Source organism: Salvia splendens, chromosome 4 (assembly GCF_004379255.2).
Source record: "Salvia splendens isolate huo1 chromosome 4, SspV2, whole genome shotgun sequence".
Lineage (NCBI taxonomy): Eukaryota > Viridiplantae > Streptophyta > Magnoliopsida > Lamiales > Lamiaceae > Salvia > Salvia splendens.
Window position 1 is genome coordinate 34,360,826 of NC_056035.1, and position 21,522 is coordinate 34,382,347.

At 36.9% G+C, this 21,522-nt stretch overlaps 2 protein-coding genes and 1 pseudogene across 4 annotated transcripts; 1 reads left to right on the forward strand and 2 right to left on the reverse strand.

Annotated features, from left to right (window-relative positions):
• Nucleotides 1-479: 479 nt before the first annotated feature.
• On the forward strand, nt 480-1,747 carry LOC121801034 (annotated as a pseudogene).
• Nucleotides 1,748-1,933: 186 nt separating this feature from the next.
• LOC121801270 (pyruvate, phosphate dikinase, chloroplastic) lies at nt 1,934-7,627 on the reverse strand. 2 transcript variants are annotated; one of them, XM_042200724.1, is made up of 19 exons: nt 7,499-7,627; nt 7,165-7,426; nt 6,237-6,293; nt 5,656-5,889; nt 5,446-5,583; nt 5,201-5,363; nt 4,898-5,133; nt 4,678-4,806; nt 4,421-4,600; nt 4,038-4,340; nt 3,803-3,964; nt 3,638-3,727; nt 3,428-3,566; nt 3,044-3,351; nt 2,834-2,962; nt 2,618-2,755; nt 2,461-2,538; nt 2,294-2,385; nt 1,934-2,199 (listed from the first exon to the last, which is right to left on the reverse strand). In XM_042200724.1, exons 2-19 carry the CDS (start codon nt 7,420-7,422, stop codon nt 2,157-2,159), a joined length of 2,877 nt encoding a protein of 958 aa, XP_042056658.1. In that variant the 5' UTR covers nt 7,423-7,426; nt 7,499-7,627; the 3' UTR covers nt 1,934-2,156. The 2 variants fall into 2 exon arrangements, with proteins under 2 accessions (XP_042056658.1, XP_042056659.1); XM_042200725.1 differs by lacking the exons at nt 7,165-7,426; nt 7,499-7,627 and adding an exon at nt 6,400-6,454.
• A 4,716-nt stretch (nt 7,628-12,343) lies between these two features.
• LOC121799602 (putative E3 ubiquitin-protein ligase RF298) lies at nt 12,344-16,468 on the reverse strand. Of its 2 annotated transcripts, XM_042199010.1 has the most exons (4): nt 16,310-16,468; nt 14,560-15,734; nt 13,598-14,478; nt 12,344-13,176 (listed from the first exon to the last, which is right to left on the reverse strand). In XM_042199010.1, the coding sequence occupies exons 2-4, from the start codon at nt 15,725-15,727 to the stop codon at nt 12,628-12,630; spliced, it is 2,598 nt and encodes an 865-aa protein (XP_042054944.1). In that variant the 5' UTR covers nt 15,728-15,734; nt 16,310-16,468; the 3' UTR covers nt 12,344-12,627. The 2 variants fall into 2 exon arrangements, with proteins under 2 accessions (XP_042054944.1, XP_042054943.1); XM_042199009.1 differs by having other exon boundaries at nt 13,598-15,734; nt 16,310-16,467.
• Between the last annotated feature and the right edge of the window lie 5,054 nt (nt 16,469-21,522).

Consider the following 21,522-nt stretch of genomic DNA (forward strand, 5'->3'; position numbering starts at 1 on the left):
CGAAGCTTCTGATTTCAACTCTCCTTTTTGCTTCGTAGTTCCCACCTTGAGGACAAGGTGAATTTTAACCGTGGGGGAGTTGATACGAGTATTTCTACTATTATTATTTTGTTTAGATATTATAGGGATTTAGCATATCTTCTTTGTTTAGATATTATAGGGATTTAGCATATCTTTTTGTATCCACACATATTATAAATATGTGTGGAGTATTCCATAATATTCATTCAATCAATATATGAAATTATCATTCTTTTGGCTCAATTGAGTAGCAAACAAGAAACATCTCCTAAGGTTGCCGACGAGGCTGATCTCGCGCTCAACCGCCCCTTTTTGCCGTGACGACCCAACGTTGGGCGCTCGACAACGACGACATCTCGTTTCTTGATTTTGTGTGGAAATCGACGTTAAGGATGAACAACTGATGTGGGGTATATAGACTAAATGAGCTCTCTCTCCTAACAGGCTAGTCTTTTGGGATGAGTTCTCTTGTTTGGTCTGTAACAATTGGTGCTCTCATTGAGAGTCCAAACGGCTCGGAGTGGTGGCCGGGCAGCGAACTTGCCGTGACCAACGAGTACGTTTGGGGCCGCTCGGAGTGGTGACCCACGGAGTGGTGGCCGGGCAAAGAATCCGCCGTGACCAACGTGGCCGTGACCAACGAGAACTCGGAGTGGTGGCCCACGGAGTGGTGTCCTGGCAAAGAACCAGCCGTGACCAACGAGGACGTTGGCCCTTAAAGGAGGGTCGAATTTGTGTGGAAATCGACCAAAGTTGCGCCGCTGCCCGACGGAAGACGTTCCGCGCACAACACCAGATTTGGTTTCTGATGTTTTTTACTCTCTTCATTGTGTCGTAGTTCACACATTGAGGACAAGGTGGATTTCAACCGTGGGGGAGTTGATACGAGCATTATTTAGTTAGTTAAATTAGAGATTTGCGTATCTTTTCCACATCTTTTTTTTATTTGCATATCTTTTCCATATCTTTGTTTTCTTGTTAAGTAAGTTAGTTATTAGCTTTATAAATAGGAGTTATTGTAATCATTTGAGAAATCAATCAAGAATATCAATATTATCGTTCATTCTCTTCTCCAAGTGAGAAACCGTCGTACTCGACGGGCACTCGCCCGCGACAAACATTTATCGATCACCGATCTACGGACCGATCAGCCCGATAGGAGGTTTATCCTATCACATCCCCACCAAGAACCACCGCACAAGCCACCCTAGCGGGCTTCGGCAACCTCATCAAGCTCCTCCCAACGGGTACGGTCTTCGCCTTCCAATTTCTCAACCCGGTCCTCACCAACAACGGCCAATGCCACCTCATCCACAAGTACCTCACCAGCTTCCTCATCACCGCCTGTGGGGCCTCCTGCTGCTTCGCCTCCTTCACCGATAGCTACACGGACAGTGAGGGCAACGTGCACTATGGTGTCGCCACCACCAACGGCCTCTGGCCCTCTCCCTCCTCCTCGGTCGACTTGTCCTCCTACAAGCTCCGTTTCGGAGACTTTGTGCACGGATTTTTCTCGTTGGTGGTGTTTGCCGTGGTGTCGCTGCTCGACCCTAACACGGTCGAGTGCTTCTACCCGTAGTTCGAGTCCAAGCAGAATGCCCTGCTCATGGCAATGCCGCCCATCATAGGCACCGTCTCCGCTGCTGTTTTTGTCATGTTTCCTAATAATAGGCATGGAATAGGCTACCCTTACAGCCAAGCTTCAACTCAACTTGCTCAAGCATAAGACATATCATGTCTTTATCATGAATTTCTTGTTTATGTGACATACTGATGTAAACTATCTCGTCAATTTTATTAGTACATTGTTTTCAATCTATATATATTGCACAAAAGTTCCAGCTGAATTTACTCCAAAACAAGAAAAATAGGATCTTGGAAAAAAATAAATAATGTTAAAACAGTGATCATGTAAAGAAGAAATGACATATAGTACATTTTTTTTTATTTGCAAACAAGTTATGAGATTACATGTACAATGGAACCTTTTTTTTTCCTCCTTTGAATGTGCTTCCTCTCCTAAATAGAGAGGAAATAATTATGTAAAATTAAACCTAAAAAAATACTACTAGGTTTATTTATACACAATTTAAACTGGAAATGCTAGAAGATTGCCTCCTTCAAACATTCTTGTCTCAAGCAACAACTTGAGCTGCAGCTAACCTTGCAATAGGCACCCTTCAATGGCAATGGATACAAAATTTCATAAATATTTCTCCGTTAATAATTTATCAGGAAATAAAGCTCTTGTTAGAGTTGGAAAATGATGTACCTGAAAGGCGAACAGGAGACATAGTCTAGTCCGGCCTCTACAAAGAAGGCCACGGACGAGGGCTCCCCACCATGCTCTCCACATATCCCGATCTGTCATTTTAGTCCGTTAGTCTAAGAAAGAGGTCCCCATTCATGGTTAGGTAGATGATGATGACGATGGTTTACCTTGAGACTCGGCCTAGCAGCACGGCCTCTCTCTGTAGCCATCTTCACAAGCTGGCCAACGCCCTTCTGGTCGAGCACCTGATATCACGACACGAAGCTCCTCAGCGCAACACAGCAGACGAGATCAAACTCAGCCTTACAAAAGAAAGCAACAAACCTCGAATGGATCGTGTTGGAGGATTCCCTTGGACAAGTAGACAGGGAGGAACTTGCCCACGTCGTCTCTGCTATACCCGAATGTCATCTGTGTGAGATCATTCGTCCCAAAGGAGAAGAACTCTGCTTCCTTGGCAATCTTAACACCAAAACCACCAAGTAATGAGTCAAAAAATCAGCAAAGATTGCTCTAGCTACTTCTGGTTTTGTTACATACCTCGTCTGCTACAAGAGCAGCTCTAGGGACTTCAATCATGGTGCCTACTTTGTAGTTCACCGATGTCCCCATCTCCAAGAACACGGTCTTTGCAACAGCGCGTATCAGACGCACCTGATGCCCTAATTCCTGCAACGCAAAATGCCTTGTTAGATACTACATTGTTCGTGTAAACAGAGAAAAGCGGAAATGCAAACACGGTTTGCATGCCTGAGGTGTTCCGACTAGAGGCACCATGATCTCCGGGAAGACTGTGACACCCTGGTTTGTCAAAGAGATAGCAGCCTGAAGTATTGCGCGGACTTGCATTTCTGATAGCTCGGGATAGGATATGCCAAGCCTGCATCCACGGAACCCAAGCATGGGGTTCACTTCAGACAACTTCTCAATCCTCGCGTAGACTTGTTCCTCAGTTGTACCCGTGTCAAAAGTTAGCTCGCTAACAATCTGCTCTAGATCGCCATCGGGAAGGAACTCGTGGAGCGGAGGGTCAAGGAGTCTGATTGTGACCGGCAGACCTGAGAAACGGAACTGCACAAAATGAGTGTTCTGAACAATGTTTGACTAACACCAATGCACGTCTAATCAACATACCGTCCATTGCACGGAAAATTCCCTCGAAATCAGCTCTTTGGTAAGGCAACAACAAGTCAAGAGCATCCTTCCTCTCCTCAGTTGTCACTGCCATTATCATCTTTCTGACAGCCCTGATCCTCTCATCAGAGGCAAAGAACTAACACCAACACAAACAGAATGTCATTGTTCATCTTCTGGTGAGAATACACAAGCACGTGCACAACTTACCATGTGCTCGGTCCTACACAAGCCGATCCCTTGAGCGCCATTGTTCCGAGCTGTTTGTGCATCTTCCGGTGTGTCCGCATTCGCCATGACCTATTTCAGTTTCATAACACAAATCAGTGAAGAACAATAATGGTATAATTTTCAATTAAAAATCAACCAAGGCACCTTGATACGCCTGATCTCGTCTGCCCAGGCCATGAATGTCTCCAAATCCCCGGTCAGGGCTGGGGGAGCAAGTGGCTGCTTGCCCAAGATCACCTCACCTGTGGAGCCATTAAGTGACATCCACTCTCCTTCTCGTACTATTTTGTCACCGACCGAGACAAACTGCAACAGCAATACGCAAGACTTAGGTAAGATTTCCTACCAAATGCAACCATAGAGTTTCCAGTTCTGCTACCTTCTCAGAATCATTGACACGTATATCCGAGCAGCCAGAGACGCAGCATTTCCCCCAGCCACGGGCTACCACAGCTGCGTGTGATGTCATGCCACCTCGAGCAGTCAGAATTCCAACAGCCGCGTGCATGCCCCCCACATCCTCTGGACTCGTTTCAGTTCTTACCAGAATGGCACTCTTTCCTTGAGCATGCCAGGACTCAGCATCCTCAGCACTGAACACGACCTGTCCAACCGCTGCACCCGGAGATGCAGGCAGCCCCTTGGCTATCACACTGCCCTTGTACGAAGACACGTCCTCGAACTACAAGAAAAAAAAAACAATTACAGCACACAATCCTTGTAAGCTGTAAGTAATAACAGAAACAATGGAACTTAATGCACCTGTGGATGAAGAAGCTGGTCGAGATGCTGAGGCTCGACCATCTTGATTGCCTGTCGGGTATCAACAAGCCCCTCCTTCACCATGTCTGTCGCGATCTTCACAGCACCCTTGCCCGTACGCTTCCCAGCCCGACACTGCAACATCCAAAGCCTTTTGTCTTGCACGGTAAACTCAATATCCTGCATACGAGGATGCAGATTTGTTGGTCAAAAATCACATAACATTACAACACATATTTGAATAATTATTTACTAACCATCATGTCTTTATAGTGTCTCTCTAGTATCTCACAGTTCTCCACCAGCTCCTTGTAAGCTTCTGGCAAATGAGTCTCCATAAGTTGGATATCCTCTGGCGTTCTGATTCCAGCAACGACGTCTTCTCCCTAAATAGAGACGTGCCAAACAGTATTAAACTAGGAAACTCTACACAAAAAACGTGCATAATCAATTCGGATTATGAGAAAGAATTTAGACCTGTGCATTGATGAGAAACTCCCCATAGAGCTTCTTCTCTCCAGTGCTCGGGTTCCTGGTGAAGAGGACGCCCGTTCCCGAAGTGTTTCCCATGTTTCCAAACACCATACATTGGATGTTGACAGCAGTTCCCTTGAGTCCTGTTATCTGGTTTATGCTCCTATACTTGTTGGCTCTTGGGCTGTCCCAAGAATCGAAAACTGCCTTGACAGCCAACTCCAGCTGCTTCGTTGGATCTATAAATGGACAAATAAATTATTATAAGCCAAAAACCACACGAAAACAAGTTCAAAAGTAGTGTACCTGACGGAAACTTCTCTCCCTTGGTTTGGACATACACAAACTTGTATTCCTCAACAAGCTCTTTGAGATCAGATGCGGTGAGCTCAGTGTCGAGCTTGTAGCCTTTGGCACTTTTCATGTATTCGAGTTTTTCATCGAATAGTGCATGAGGAATGCCCATCACCTTCAACGAAAATCCAACAATTAGCAAAAGACATAGTATTTCTTGATCAAACAAAAGTGAGATAGTCATCCTAAAAGCTTACCACATCTCCAAACATGTCAAGAAAACGCCTAAACGAGTCATATGCAAAGCGCTCTCCGCTCTTTGCAGCCAAACCCTCCACTACCTCATCATTGAGCCCGAGGTTCAGAACAGTGTCCATCATCCCAGGCATGGAGATCTGTGAAAACAGTCAGTTTGCGGCCTAACACTCATTCAAAGCATGAAAAATCGCGTTTTCACAAGCAATTACCGCGGCTCCAGATCTAACGGAGAGGAGAAGAGGCCTGGTGGGGTCACCCAGGAAAGCTCCCATGTCGGCCTCAACTATCTTCAAGCCCTGCATTATCTCTTCCCACAGCCCCGGTGGCAGTTTCTTGCCTACTTGTTGATACTCTTGGCACGCCTCAGTAGAGATGGTGAGGCCCGGGGGCACAGATAGCCCGATACTCGCCATCTCAGCAAGGTTTGCACCCTTTCCCCCCAACTGATACAACACCAACACCAACACCATCACCATCACCATCACCATCACCATCACCATCACCATCACATCATGTTCTATTTAATTTCATCTAATACAACACAACATCCAGCTAATTCTACATACTATGATGTAAAGTAACAAATTCAAGCAAGACCAATACATTTTTACTAAATTCATGATTAATACTCATTCATCATGATATATAATAAAACAGGATTATTTTAGGAAAGACAAAAACATAATCTTGGAGCTTGAATGAATGATCATAGCACAAGACAAACAACATTTGTTGAATACATACATTATAATATGAAGTAAATACATTAGAATGATTATTACCGACTTACCAAGGATTTCATACCCTTGTTTCCTTCACTCCTTCCCTTGCCGAAAGTGAACACCCTCTGGTTATAAAAATTGAAATTTCATCAGCATATATTCATTCTCAATGAAAATCAAACCCCAAATTTCACAAAGAAATATAAAAACAAGAATGAGCCAAGCAAGCACCTGCACCATGATGGCTGAGATCAATTAAGTGAAGCAGAAGGGAATTGATGGAAGGCAAAATGGAATTTGGAAAGGATGCAATTTGATATGTGATTATATAGGTGGTAACAAGTGTGACAGAATTAATTGACATGAAGCCACGTGTGTATTATGTCTTGACGTAGATTTAGTTGAAGATGGCCGAAATTTTCCAAGTGATTTAGTCTTAAATATAGCGCCAATAGATTCTAACATCTTTGTCCTATTCCTGCGACTTGCTCTGTTCTCATCCTTACAAATTCACCTCTCATACATAATTTTACAATTTCAAAATTAACCTATTGTTAATTTTAACTTGATAATTGCACAAATTAAAATGCATCTGAATTACTTTTATATACTATCATTGTTTGTGAGCTAAATAAATAAGGTTGATTTTTTTTTATGTTTTTTTGAGGGAGAGAGGGGACAAATAAGGTTGCTTTTAATAACACGTATTTGTACCTATCATCTTTTTATATCCATTTATTTAGAATCTATCTATCAAAAATAGCGATTTTTTTTAATCATTTTAGAGAAAATAAAAACTAAATTTGTCGTATGCATTTTGCGTTGTCGTTAGGTTGATAGAAGGATGGTCTGCATAGGTAAGTGTAACTTTGAGTATTTCAAAGCTCTAAATTGTTTCATTTCGTTACGTTTTTTATTACTAGAATAATTCGTTGCGTGAACTAATACTCGAAATAGGTATAGTTGTACACACACATAGGGTGCATGTATGCAAACCTTATTAGTAGTCGAGGTGGGGTCCGAAACAGGAGTAAGAAGAGCCTCAGCCCTTAATCTTGATCCGGGATCCGGTTTCGCGAAACCACTTGGCTCGATGCTCGAACCATGGTACCGGGCAGATCGAGGCCATCGGATCGGACGAGGGTGCGGGCTGAGCTGAATCCGAGCCCCCAATTTCTCTTGAATTTTGTTCCGTGCATGCACCTGATCACTTGCTGTCGACCTTATCAATATGCCTTTCACTATCGAAGACATGTCTCTAAAACAAAATCAACCAATTACAATCAATTTAACTATGAAAACACACGTCGATTGATCAGAGATAGCATACCTAATTTTGATGAGTTGCAGGAAAAGGGAAGTGAATCAGTGTGTTGAAGATGAGAGCTCTGTGAAGCCCAAAAATTGGCGGTAGGTGATTTGGATTGATTTTATATGTATGGTGGGAAAATGAGTGGACCTCGATTTCCAATTAACAGCTTATGGCGCTAACTCATTTCCCTTTAACTATATTTTCACTTTTTAATTAAATAAATCTACACCTAATAAAGTCCAATATTTTATTTTCATATATGGATTGGCAGAAATAAACCATTGGTCATCTAAGTTTCGATCCATGTATTCATCTTGATATTGTTGTATTGTTATTAGTATACGTAGTTGTGTCAGAAATTGTTCTAATATCATCATCAATTATTTTTGTATGTATTACTAATATATATTTAGAGATTATATATTATAATAGCAGAAAAATACCAAATTCAAATTTTAGAAAATACAATTATTTGTGATCGTGGGCTTTGTTTGTCTCTCATGGCACACGCATCAAGGCCATATAAACTATTTTTAATAGTTACAGAAAATATCGGATTAAAATAAAATAAAATTAATAAAAGTTTTTCAAAGTATTTGAAAAAATATGAAAATCTAATTATTTTTTAGAATTGATATAATATTATGTGGACATAAAATACTAACTTAATTATATGTCGAGAATAAATATGATTATTATGCTTATTAATTTCATACTATAATTGATCATAATTCAAAATGCTTCATGAATTTATATTAATTTAAATAAAGGTAAATTAAATCAAAAATTTTTAAAAATATATAAAAGTAAATTTATATAATTTAAAAAATATAGACTATTTACGTAATAGAATATCTACTTAGTTTTATTTATTTTTATTTAAAACTGAATTACTACTCCATTAATTAGTTTTATGGGTGGTGGTGATTTTCCAAATAGAAATAATATGTTCGAAATCAAGTGTTGAAGTGGATCCTACTCCATCGATGCTGGAAGATACTACTATATCACCAAAATGGTGACGACACGCGGATAAGTGTAAGCCCATCTTTCTAATCTATACACAAATAATACTCCTATTTGCCTTAATTTTTTTAAAAAAATTATACCAATAATGTTATTCCACTATATGTTACTATTAGTGTTATTAATTACCTTTTTTCAGGGGAAACCCTTTTAATTTTTTTATAAATTATCAAATTTCTGATTTTTCATGTGTGAGTCATTATTCTGCTTAAATTCTGGAGAATGGACTTATCTCAAAATAAAATTTGAATTTGGCGCAGACACATGAGGAAATATTGGTAATATCTGCAAAATAAGCTTATACTAGTTCCCTACTTATGCACAACACATATTTTTCTAATTGACAAAATGGACTAGGCTGTGTTTCATTTATGTGTCTTTTCGTTTAACAGCATCCACGTTCGTGTTCTTGCCAAAGAGCACGGATGTGGGCCCGGACCCACATTTATTAATTTTTTACTCTCTGCTCTTCCCTAAGAGCACAACACCCACATTCATGCTCTTTCGCAAGGATATGCTCAAGGGTCCCACCATTCTATTATTCAATTTAAATAAAAACATTTCCACAATATTAAAATGCATTAAAAATACTCAAAATAGTATTAGTAATTACTAAAAAATTAAAAATTACATAATTAAAATCCTAAAAATTAAAATTTTCATAAGTAAAGTCTTAAAAATTAAAAATTACATAATTTAAATCCTAAAAATTAAAAGTTACATAATTAAATTCATAAAGTTAAAAAAACTCACTACTCGTGGCCGAATTTCGCCCAAATGGATGATGAATGTGTGTATTTATAGATGATTTTGGGATTATTTTTTTTTAAAAAAATTTCAAAAAAATGGTAATAAAACGGCTATATTTTTGGGAATCCCAAAAAATATATATTTTTTAATTTTTTGGTATTATTTTCGATTTTAAAAAAAATGCCAACGGCCAATAGAAACGCGTCATGTCGCCCTGCTCATCGAGCAGCGCCGTGCTCGAAGCATCGAGCAGCGCCGTGCTAGCGGCAAGAGCACAACAGCGGACAGGAGGTTGCCGCGCCAGCGGCACGGACGCCGTCCTTGCGGGAGAGCACCGCTGCGCATGCTCTAAAAGATAGCACTGGTCCAATTTTTGAACTCTTAAATAATTATTTCAGCTTTTTGGATTATTATATGCAGAGTATTAATTATATAAGTGCAATAATTCAAATCATTGGACTTTTGCAACCCCTCCCCCACTCCTACTAATTTGGAGTTTTCATTTAGTGTCAAATAAATAATGGAAATTTCAATATACTCCATTCTATATAAAATTTTGGGTTCTTAAAAGTAATCTTTGCTTTAAAAAACAAACCTTAATAGTCCATTATAAAATTAACATGTTTAATATCATAAAATTACAAAGCCATATGTTCGTCTTTTCATGTAGGATTCACGTGATAGTTTTTAATAACGGTCAAGTTATAATTATTATGCATAGCATTAATTTATTTAATCAATTACAAGTTGATCGCGAAAAAGGTTTCTTTATGTTTTTTAGTTATAATGCATTCACACAAATTAATTTTAATTTCTCTAGGTGTAGTTGGATTAATTATTATTATTTTTTTTAGTTGGATTAATTTGTCTTGGCTGGACTTTTGTTACTGTACTTTAGTGCTTGTTTTGTGGGCTTGCTGTAATCATGTAAATATCAATTTTATTCCTTTAGATAATACTAGTTCCTCAATAATCATTAAATGATATCATTAATTTACAAATTACATAAAATCAAAGCTCATTTAGTTCTTTTATAATTTATCTGAAGTTAGAGGGAAAATGAACAAATGGAGCATTAATTTTGATAGTATAATTTTAAAAATTAATGACATTATAAATTTATAAATGAAAACATTCAAGTAAATTATAAATGCATGAAAGTATTAGATAAGTCGTTACCTTATTAGATATGTGTCTTTGCAAATTTCACAAATTGTACATTATAAAGTGTTAACAGAGAGTATTTTGATAATACTTTCACATAACATAGAAATTTTAAAAAAAAAACGAAAAAACAAACCATGTAATCCACGGGTGTAACACCATTCTTATGAATCAATAGCAAATTGTTAAGTGTTCTACCATGTTGGTATTTCTTGGGCACATTATATGCTAAAAAAGGTTTGGAACATTGATAAATTATCAAATAAATAGGTGTTGCCATATTCATTTTCGCACATGGTTATTTTTGCAATGGTAGTATTTGTCCATACTGCAAACAAATGAAAATTAAAATAACTGGAGTGTATTCAGACAGTGGAATTTGAAAAACTGCAAGTTACCAATATGCAGAAATAATACTAGAGAGAACATCATTTTTGGTCTACGAACTTTGCCAAAGTATCATTTTAGGTCCGTGAACTTTGAAAATATCATTTTAGGTCCGTGAACTTTGAATTAGTATCATTTGAGGTACTTTTTACTATTTCCAAGTTTTTTTGGACGAAAATACCCTCAATACCTTAAAGTGTATATATTTTTAATAAATTTATCATATACTCATATTTTTTTATAAATATCTTTACAATATATTTTTGACAAATTTTCTAAATATAATTTGACCTTAAATATTATCACTTAATTTTGTGACATGCAAGTAAAATTGCTTCTTCAATTTTTATATTAATTTTTTAAAAAATTGAATAAAGAACTTTCTTTAATAATAAAAAATTGAATAAAGATCTTTTTATAAATATCTTTACAATATATTTTTGACAAATTTTCTAACTTTAATTTGACCTTAAATATTATCACTTAATTTTGTGACATGCAAGTAAAATTGCTTCTTCAATTTTTTATATTAATTTTTTTTAAAAATTGAATAAAGAACTTTCTTTAATAATAAAAAAATTAAATAAAGATCTTTTTATAAATATCTTTACAATATATTTTTGACAAATTTTCTAAATATAATTTGACCTTCAATATTATCATTTAATTTTGTGACAGACAAGAAAAGATCTTTATTCAATTTTTTATTATTAAAGAAAAGTTCTTTATTCAATTTTTAAAAAAATTAATATAAAAAATTGAAGAAGCAATTTTACTTGCATGTAACAAAATTAAGTGATAATATTTAAGGTCAAATTATATTTAGAAAATTTGTCAAAAATATATTGTAAAGATATTTATAAAAAAATATGAGTATATGATAAATTTATTAAAAATATATACATTTTAAGGTATTGAGGGTATTTTCGTCCAAAAAAACTTGGAAATAGTAAAAAGTACCTCAAATGATACTAACTCAAAGTTCACGGACCTAAAATGATATTTTCAAAGTTCACGGACCTAAAATGATACTTTGGCAAAGTTCGTGTATCAAAAATGATGTTCCCTCATAATACTATTAGAAAGTTTTCCGAAATTGCGGTGCACACTTTGACATAGGGAACATTTAACAGTAACATTTTTTGAACAAAAAGGTTTCCAAAATTTTAAAACATAAATAAAAAGATAAATGTGGGAGTTCATTATAAAATCAATGTTGGTGGGTAAAATATAGTATTCTTTGTATAAATAAATTAGGAAGAATTCCACAAAGGCAGCCTATATGTTCCATTCAAATTTTAATTCAATTGGTATGATAGATGCTCAACAAAGACAGTCAAGAATCAAATAAGTTGGTTTAATATCCAGAAAGATTTCCCGAAGCCATAAAGATAGAATCACACCACTCTCTTAAAGCTGATGAACAAAGAAATCAAGAAGCTCTTTCACCTAAATTCATCACAGCACACAAAAAAGCTAATACTTGTATGCTATATGATATGATACCATAAAGAAAGAAAGTTCTCAACAACAAAATTTAAAGCCAAAACTATCTCCATTGAGTTTATAAATATATTCTTAAACAGAACTACATAAGACTCGCAGCACGCTATTATTCGAAAAAGGAAACAAAAAAATAAAAATAGGGCAACAAGCATATACAAACCAGACTCAAACACAAGCCAATTGGTTTTTTCTCTTCTTGTTTGTGTTTTTTCCCTTTTCTTTTTGTAGGGGTTGTATCCACACATCCAATGTTTATTGTAAATCAGTCCCAACACATATAGGAGTATTATTAGCAAACTCATCTTATTCAAACTTTAAGGGAGAGCGTAACGTACACAGACACGTCGCAGGATTGGGCCTCGGCAGGATGGGCAGTCCTTCATTCCCTGCTTCTCGTGGAGCTCGTTGCACATTGTACACACCACCTGATGCGCGCAGGGGAGGAAGACCACAGACATCTCCTCGGAGAGGCACATCACGCATTCCCTCTCACGCTTCACACCTCCGTTCTTGGAGAAGCCATGGAGATCTGTGGCTGCCACCATCTTGGAGATGTAAGTGATGGCGGAGTCTTTCAGAATCTGTGTGTCTCTGAAGTCGGTCAGTTTGTTGGCATAGCTTCCGTCTATACCTCTTCTAAGGGCAGCTATCTTGGACGAGTCGGTCTTTAACCTCAGCTGGGAAATTTCTTTTTCGAGCGTTGCTATATCATCTTTATACTTCTGTAGATTGTTTTCAGCTCTTGATTTGATCATATCCTCCTTGGATTGTGTGGAGACTTCGATTTGTTCTCTCTCTTTTTTCAATGAACTGACTTGTGTAAGCAGTTCACACTTCGCCTGCTCCTCCTGATTCAGTTTGGCCTGTAATTGTCATCATATTCACATGATCAGATTAGGCGGAGATGGAAACTAAAGATTTTGACAACAATGGAATTCATATTAGCTGTTAGCCCTTAGCTCCATCTTCCAAGAAGACCAACATATATTTATACCATTATCATGGCTATGTTTCTCATTGAGTCCACGATCCGATATTTCATCAAATACTCCTACTATGTAGTTCCCATTATGGTGTCAAAACAGTTTACTCCATAAATAACTTTAACTGTTTAGTCACAGGAATCCCAGTCAAATATATCAATACGAACATACAAAGGAGCATACCGAAAGACGTGGCAACAACACATGGACTTCTAGTTAGATAGAAGTCGAAAAATCAAATATCTTATCAGATGAAACAACATCAATAATGATTTTACACTAGAATGATGGCTGCATATACCTCAACTTGATCTTGTACATCTGTAGCCTGCTTTAGTGTCTGCTGCATCTGTGTCAATTTCAATTTCTCAGCCGAGAGCTCCTCTTGAAAAACGTTCTTCTGCTTCTCCCATGACTGAAACTTCATCAGGGTCTTCTTCTCCCTCTTTGACACTTCTTGGCAGCTTGCAGCTGACTCTGCAGCACGTACCTTAGCAGCTTCCATTTCCCGCCTTAATGCAGAATTCTCAACATTAAGCCGGCGAACAGCAGCATTAGCTCGCTCTACTTGGCCGCTCGCTTTGCATAGAGCATTCTCCATCTCCGAAAGTTTTTTCATGGTGTTCTCCTCTAACGTTTGCTTTTCCTTTTTCAGCCTCTCCACTTCCTCCTTCTCCTGCTTAAGTGTTTTAAGCTCCGCTTTGTCCTTACCAAGTCTTCGTGCAGCCTGCATGACCTTCTGATTCGCCCACTCCGTCCATTCTTGGAGCTGATTTTGCAATTCCTTCACTCTTGGGAACAGCTTCATAATCATCTCGTCTTTCCTGTCCTGGGGGCCCCACTGGCCAAGAGACTTATTATTTGACAAGCCAAGATAGCTACAATTGGCCGCCTCAATGTTGCAGCTTATTGGCATTGGATTAGCAATGCTTTTGGCAGGGAAAGATAGAGAAAGCTCTGTATCAGCAACCGGTAAAGAAGGGGAGGCGTACACTGGAACCAAAGGTAAGGCAGATGAGATACTCGATTTAGGCAACAAAGATTGATCGTTAGTTTCCAACCCAAACGTTGGAGCTGAAGTAAATGCTGTAGTTGTTGGAAGATTGCGACTCACATTATCTGGAGTGACATCAAATCCGACTCCCTTGTTAATCTTGAGCGGGCCATTCTTGGCATTTATGCCTGCAGACTCCGCCACACCCTTAAGTTTCTTATCCAAGACTAGGCCACTAAAACTGCTAAGCTTACCAGATCTAGAAGTACCTTTAGAGCCGTACGTGCGGTAGTGTTTCTCAAAATGCATTGACTTTTGACGTAATATATACTCCCTTTTGGTAATCGCAGAAACTTTCCTACTGCCAAAAAATTTCTCCTCGGCAACTGTAGAGACTCCTGATGCAGTGAAAGGTTTTTCACTGACATTAGATGCAGAATTGTGAGAATATTTATCTGGAGCAAGCCCGTTCGAAACAAAGGAATTTTTTAGCTTCGAGTTAGGACCACTAGTTATCTTAGGCGCCTCTGATTGGAAGCTATGGTCACCGTGAACCGAAGCCAGGTGAGCTGCATCTGGCTTACAAGGAACTAAATTGTTATATTCAGAGCTTTTCAGCTCTGATCTCAACTGAGATTGAGCAGTAATGGAGGGGTTCATATTTGAACTCGCATCACCAACAAAACTATCACCATCCATGGAACAAGCGTGCGACACATTCATATCACATATCAACAGACACCACATTGCATCCCCGGTGCTAAAGAAAGGTCTGACCTCTCTTAGAAGGCAAACGAGCTCTGCCAATATATACTTCTTCATCTGCTGCAAATCCTCGAAATAGTGCTCCTTAGAAGGATCGATTTCCTGCCCACTTCTAAGGAATGCTAGTGTGTTGTCCACTATATTTGATACAATGTCCTTGCATCTGTACCAAAGGCCAGACCTCAAAATCGCCCTAGTAGCAACTTCTTCACTGTAACCACTAGCAATTATTTTCTTTACAGCACTCTTGAAAATTGTGTCCAAATTGCTCAAAACGAGCTCTTCCAGCTCGGATTCTGTAAGGTCACTCCAATCAGCATCACGGAACTCATCCGCTGATACCTCCATATCCTCTCTAGGACGGCTCAGGCATATCTCAGACATCCCCACAGCACACGACAGTCCAAGGTCGAGTTTCAAAGTATGATCTGAACTATCTTGGTTTATACAGCACATATCACACCCATTCATATGCCCCTGACTCTCATACTTCTCTGCTGAGAATTCAAAACTGGTGCATTCATTGGAAGGTAAAGGGATGACCTTATTTGGATCAGCCAAAGGGGGATCAGCCAGGAATTTCCTTTTATTCCTACTTCCCTTTTCTTGAACCGTCATTACCGGCATTTGACTGGAAGTACTGCCACAAGCCTTTGCAACCATTGATGCCATATCTAATCTGCAAAACAAGTGTTTTCAGCACTTTTCCAATTCAATCATTCCATCACCTCTCAAATATTTCCATCTTGGCTCTATATAACATAAAGAGAGAAAAAACAGGCGCGATGCTAAAAGTTATCAAAGAATAAGCTAACAAACAAGAATTCAATCATCATTACATTAGCAAAGAAGCTCAAGCAATATAGATTCGCTAGCGTTCAATCCAAAAACCAGCAACATAAATTCAGAACCAATTAATCATGTAAAGCAAATTCTTACAGAATATGCCACTGTTTCCACTCACTAAACAAAATCACCAAAAAAGAAACAAAATCATCAGCATCAATAGACACATCAATAACATAAAAAACAAGATTACAGCCCAGAAACAACAGCTCAATAGTCAATGCAAATTAACATCATCCCCAATTCAACACAATCGCATAGATCAATAGAATCGAAATTGGGGAAAGCCCACATCAAGATCATCACAACAAAAAGATTCAATTTTTATGCATATCGTGGAGATCCCAGAAAACAGTGAGATTCTTTTATATTATAATTCTTGGGATGTTTTGCATCATCGATTCGTACCGATTGCAGCTTATGAAATAGGGGGATCAAACGATGGACAAATCTAAGAGCATGGGATGTAACTGGGGAGATTATGGACAGTTGTGTTTGTTTTCCTTTTCTCTGTTTTTTGTCTGTAGAAAAGCTCAAGAGAAATTGGTCTCTCTCTCTATTTCTCCACTTTATTTTTAGGAAAGAAAAGATTGTCTTTTTTTAATTTTCTTTATTTTTTTGTTCTAATTTACTATGGCTGGGTTAATAAAGGTGCTGGCATTCGCACGTGGCTCGCGTTCAGATGTGTACACGTGTGAGTTTGATATACCCAGGGGTATAATGGGAAATATACACCTTACTCTCAATTTTTACGCTTTTTAGTCATAAGAATTTTTTGAAGAAACTACAAAATTCGCAAGACGTGAACTGCACAATTTGCTACTGGTATAGTTTTCATATCGAATATACTTGTTTAATTTTTTGTGTTTTCCATATATTAAGTTTTCTTATTGGATACTTACTTTGTTAATCTAGAATGTTCTTAACTATTTGTAATGTTTCAGCAATCAGATTATTGGTGCATTTCGCTTTGAATTCACTTCCGATGATTTGTTTCCCGCGGTTGTTTGGAGCTAGAAATCTCTTGTGACAGATTAGGTTCAGTTTTCTGTAACTGAAATTAGGGACTCGACGTTAGGGCTCGAATTGCAAATTGATATAGTATTAGGGTTCTAAATACTGAGTAGTCTGAATAAAGAGTGCTCGTATTTTTTGCTTCAACTACTTTATTGCTGATTGTTGCTGACTATTTGGATGTGAAATGATGGGAGTAATTCCTGCTTTATGCATCTGAAGCTGCAAGTCCAGCTCGAATAACAGTTGCCAAAAAAATTGGCAAGCCAATCGAATTTTGCAGCCAAGCTCGAGCCTGCTGGTAATCAGCTCGGTTTAGTTCGTGTTATAGCCTAAGCCTACTTATGCTAGATTTATGATTGATCTCATTCTCCGATTTCTAAAGGTGGCATTTCTTCGAGTATGCATGCTGCAAATGTTGGTATAATTGATAACTAGATAACTTAAAGAGACACCATGTGTTTCTATTAAAGCATTTTGTTTGTAGTTGAGCCATTATAAATCAAACAACTCAAAATGAGTTTTGGGTCATAAAGAGTGGGATGGAAGGAGTATTAACAAGGCAGAGTTATATGGTTTGTTCATCTTTGGTTGCCACTAATCAACGTGCTTGCAGTCTTCAATTAGGTCAAAGAATGTTGAATGAGTGTTGAAAATTTTAAGATATTGATTGTAAAATTTTATAGGGAAATGGAAAATCCAATGCAGGTATATCTATGTATATGTATGTGTGTGTGTGGTTGTCTTAAAGTTCTATTTGTTCTATTGGTTGTGAAGAACTAGACAAATGACACTGGGATGGTTTCAATACGTTGAGATTTTGTTTTGGTGGGTACTAATCATGATTTGGAGATTGGAAACTCAATCTGGATAAAGGTTATTGTATATCAGCTTAGTTTCTACTTGTTAGGTTATATGATCCACTTTTGCATATTGTTTAGGTTATATGCTTTGCGGTAAAAAATTCCATCAAGGTATCATCGGTCTTCTTGCGAAATGAGTTGGGTGGTGAAGGTCTGTGACGGGATAAAGTCATTTAGGTTTTGGATGTTTTTTTAGAAATCATTACGTTTCTGCTGGGAGCTCTTGTGGAACGGGTTAATACTGTCATTAGTTGGTAGCTGTAGCTCGATGTTTGGCCTAGCGTTTTGTATGCTTTAAGGGATTATATTTATTAATATAATTATTTATGATTATAATACTCAATGTAACTATAATGACCATTATATTATTATATATTATGATGGATGATCCTATTATCATTTGTAATTTATAATTTTATTCAAAATCTTGTATTATTATTCTTTTATGAATAAATAAATAATAAGTACAATATTTTAGTTTGGTAGTTAAATCAAATATAAAATATAAAATCTTGATATTTTCCAAACACTGGAAAGTAAAGTTACTAGGAATCATATTCATGTGATTCATTTTCTGAGGATTCATTTTCCTTGTCAACTTTACTTGCCCGTCAACCAAACATAGCCTTAGGGTTTTCCAGTGTCAAACTTGTGAACTTTGTTGTCCCAAAAAGCATCTATCTATGTTTAGATTTAAGTGTCAAGTAGTACTATTCCACATGTTATTGCATGCCTCTGTCTTATTGTGCTAAGCAACTTTCCTTGCTATTGAGAATCTCTTCTCAAAGATGCTTTTGGCATCCTTATGTATCTATGCTTCACCTACACTTGTTTTGCTGCTATGGAATCAAGATACTCTCCATCTCACTCTCATGTTAACTTGTTTCTTGTCACTAGGACATCTCGCGCAAGGAACGCCAACTTGTTCGTTATCACAAGTTTAAATGCAAAATTAATAAAATTGGAAAGAGTTGAAGAAAATACTTATTAGTGAAGAATATGGTCCACAATACCTCATCAAGGAAATTTAACCAAAAATAAAATAAGACAAATTTTTATGGACAATCCAAATTGGAAAAAAAAACCTACTACTCCGTATTAATTATTTATAAGTGGAATATTATTTTAACTGAAATTATTTTTATATCATGAATTTCTTATTTCTCCCCTTTTAATTTAAACTTGTCAGTATACTTTTTAGCTTTAAAAATGGTTAAGTGGTTTCATATAACTGCGCATGCACATATTAATCAAGGCATTGGGCCTGGGCTTTCTCGTTAGCTCAATAGGTAGCCCATATATAGACCCAAATTCGTAACAAGAGAGTAGACTACCCAATTTGTAAAAAGGTTAGGACTTAGGAGTATTAGTTAGAAATAGATGCTACCTATATATTAATCATTTTATGCGCATGCCTTCGATAATTCATATTGAAATTGGGCATAAACTGCAGGCCATTTATTATTTAATCGTGTTTTATTCTACTCCCTACATCCCATAAAAGTGCATGTACTTTCCATTTTCGTCCGTGCCACAAAAATATATGCTTTCCATTTTAAAAAAATTATATCAATTAATAATGTAGGTCTCACTATCAACTAACACTACTTTAACCACAATTCTCCTCCCCTCTCTTATTTTACCATATCATTCTACCATCTCTCTTACTTTACCAATTTTATCTTAATTTTCGTGTCATACCTATTGCCTATATTTTTATGGGACGGAGGGAGTACTACAAAGTTTAACCTTTAATAATAAAGTATTATAATTATAAATAATTCGAAGGCATATTGTCTATAGTACTGACAGTAGTATATTCTTATTCGATTTCAATCGATCATCAAAACTTTAGTGATCTCTTTAAGATATCAGATTTAATCTAAATATAATAAAATAATTCAACTTAATTAAATACTCCTATTAAGTTTGCATAATTATAATTATGATACATACCTTGACTCCCACCAAATCATATGAAATGATTATTTAGGGTGTCCACTATAAGTGGACACGCCCAATAGCCCCGCCCCCGTTTTTTGTCCATAGCCCCAGTTTTTTGTCCATAGCCCCAAAATTCTATTTCCGCCACTATAGTGGACACCTCCAATAGCCCCCAATAGCCCCCAAATTTTATAATCAATTTTCATTTTAAAATGTTTCAAGTAATTACGAACAAATTTATCGGGCTATACGTACGTAGAAGAAGTGGACTATACGAATTAAAAATAATTAACCTGACACGTGGACGAGCATGTGACCCCACCAACGATCACGTGACCACCTTTGACTGCTGATCACCATTTTCCTCCATTACCGAAATTCATAACTCAGCAGTAAACAAATTTTCCTCCATTTTCCTCCATTAAAAATTTTCATAACTCAACATTTTCCTCCATTTTCCTCCACCACCGCCACCGCCGCGGCGGTTGGCGACCGCAATAGGAGCCGCGCCTATAGGCGCGGCTATAGCCAAGCCCGCCGCGTCCTCGCCCCGCACGCGGCTCTGCCGCGTCCGCCGCCTCCCTCTCCCCTCGCCGCGCCCGCCTCCCCGCCGGACACCTCCGCCACTATGGCAGCCCGCCTACCGCCCCAACCCGCGGCTATAGCCGCGGGCATGTTATAGTGGACACCCTTAACACCCTAAATGTGGCTTGACTATTTAATCATCATCTTTTATAAGAATTATTTTTCAAAATACTCTTTAAAAACTATGATTAAAAGTTTCCTTTGTCCTTAATTTTTTTATTTTGTATGATTATTAAAAAAAAGTTCTCTATTAGTATTTTTTGGCATTCATAATTTATTAATTTATCCAATACAATAATACATCCATCAATCAAAACAATACAAATATAAATAATTGTTGGAATAAAAGAAAATAAATTTGAATTCTTTTAAAGAAATATATACATATTATGTGAGAGAAATATATAAACATTATCTAAATTTAAGATATTATATAGTAAAAAAATTAGATATTTATCTAGAGAAAAATCTAGATGTTTAGTATATAAAAGAATAGAGTATAAAATTATAGGATATATATGAAAAATACCTCTATATGGGTGTGAACTAATAAAGTGTTATGAAATAAACAACTAAAGCAGCAAATTATATCACACTAGTACTGAACCAAAAAATAAGTTTACATTAAAATAGAAACCTTAACTAAAACATGTACGTGCTAGACTAAACTCATGTAAGCATTGAACTAATTCGCATTTGTGATGAACCAAAAAATAAGTTTACAACAAATTACAACGAACTAAACACAAGTAAGCAATGAATTAATGAGATCCTTAGGATGAACTTAAACACCTTCTCGAATCTGTTACTCTATTCAATAATAGCAGTAAACGTGTTGATATATACAAAATATTGTTGTTATATGCAAATCTGAAATAGAGAAAAGTTTGTAAAAATTGCCAAACAAAATTTGGAGGAAATATGCATGAAAATTGTGATAGTGAATGGAAAGTTTTAAATTCCAAAAACAACCTTGGTCAATTTTTTTTAATACGCTTGTATAATTATTTATTAATTAAATGTGTAAAAAAATTATTTTATTCTTTAGATTAGTTTGGATAAATATGACATGTGACCAAAATTTATTCTCTGATTATGCACTAAGATCTGGTTATGCATTGATAATTTATTAATTCTATAAACAATATCTAGATATAGCTAAACTAGCACCCCTCAAATAATTATTTCTCTATTATTTTTTGGCATTATAATTTA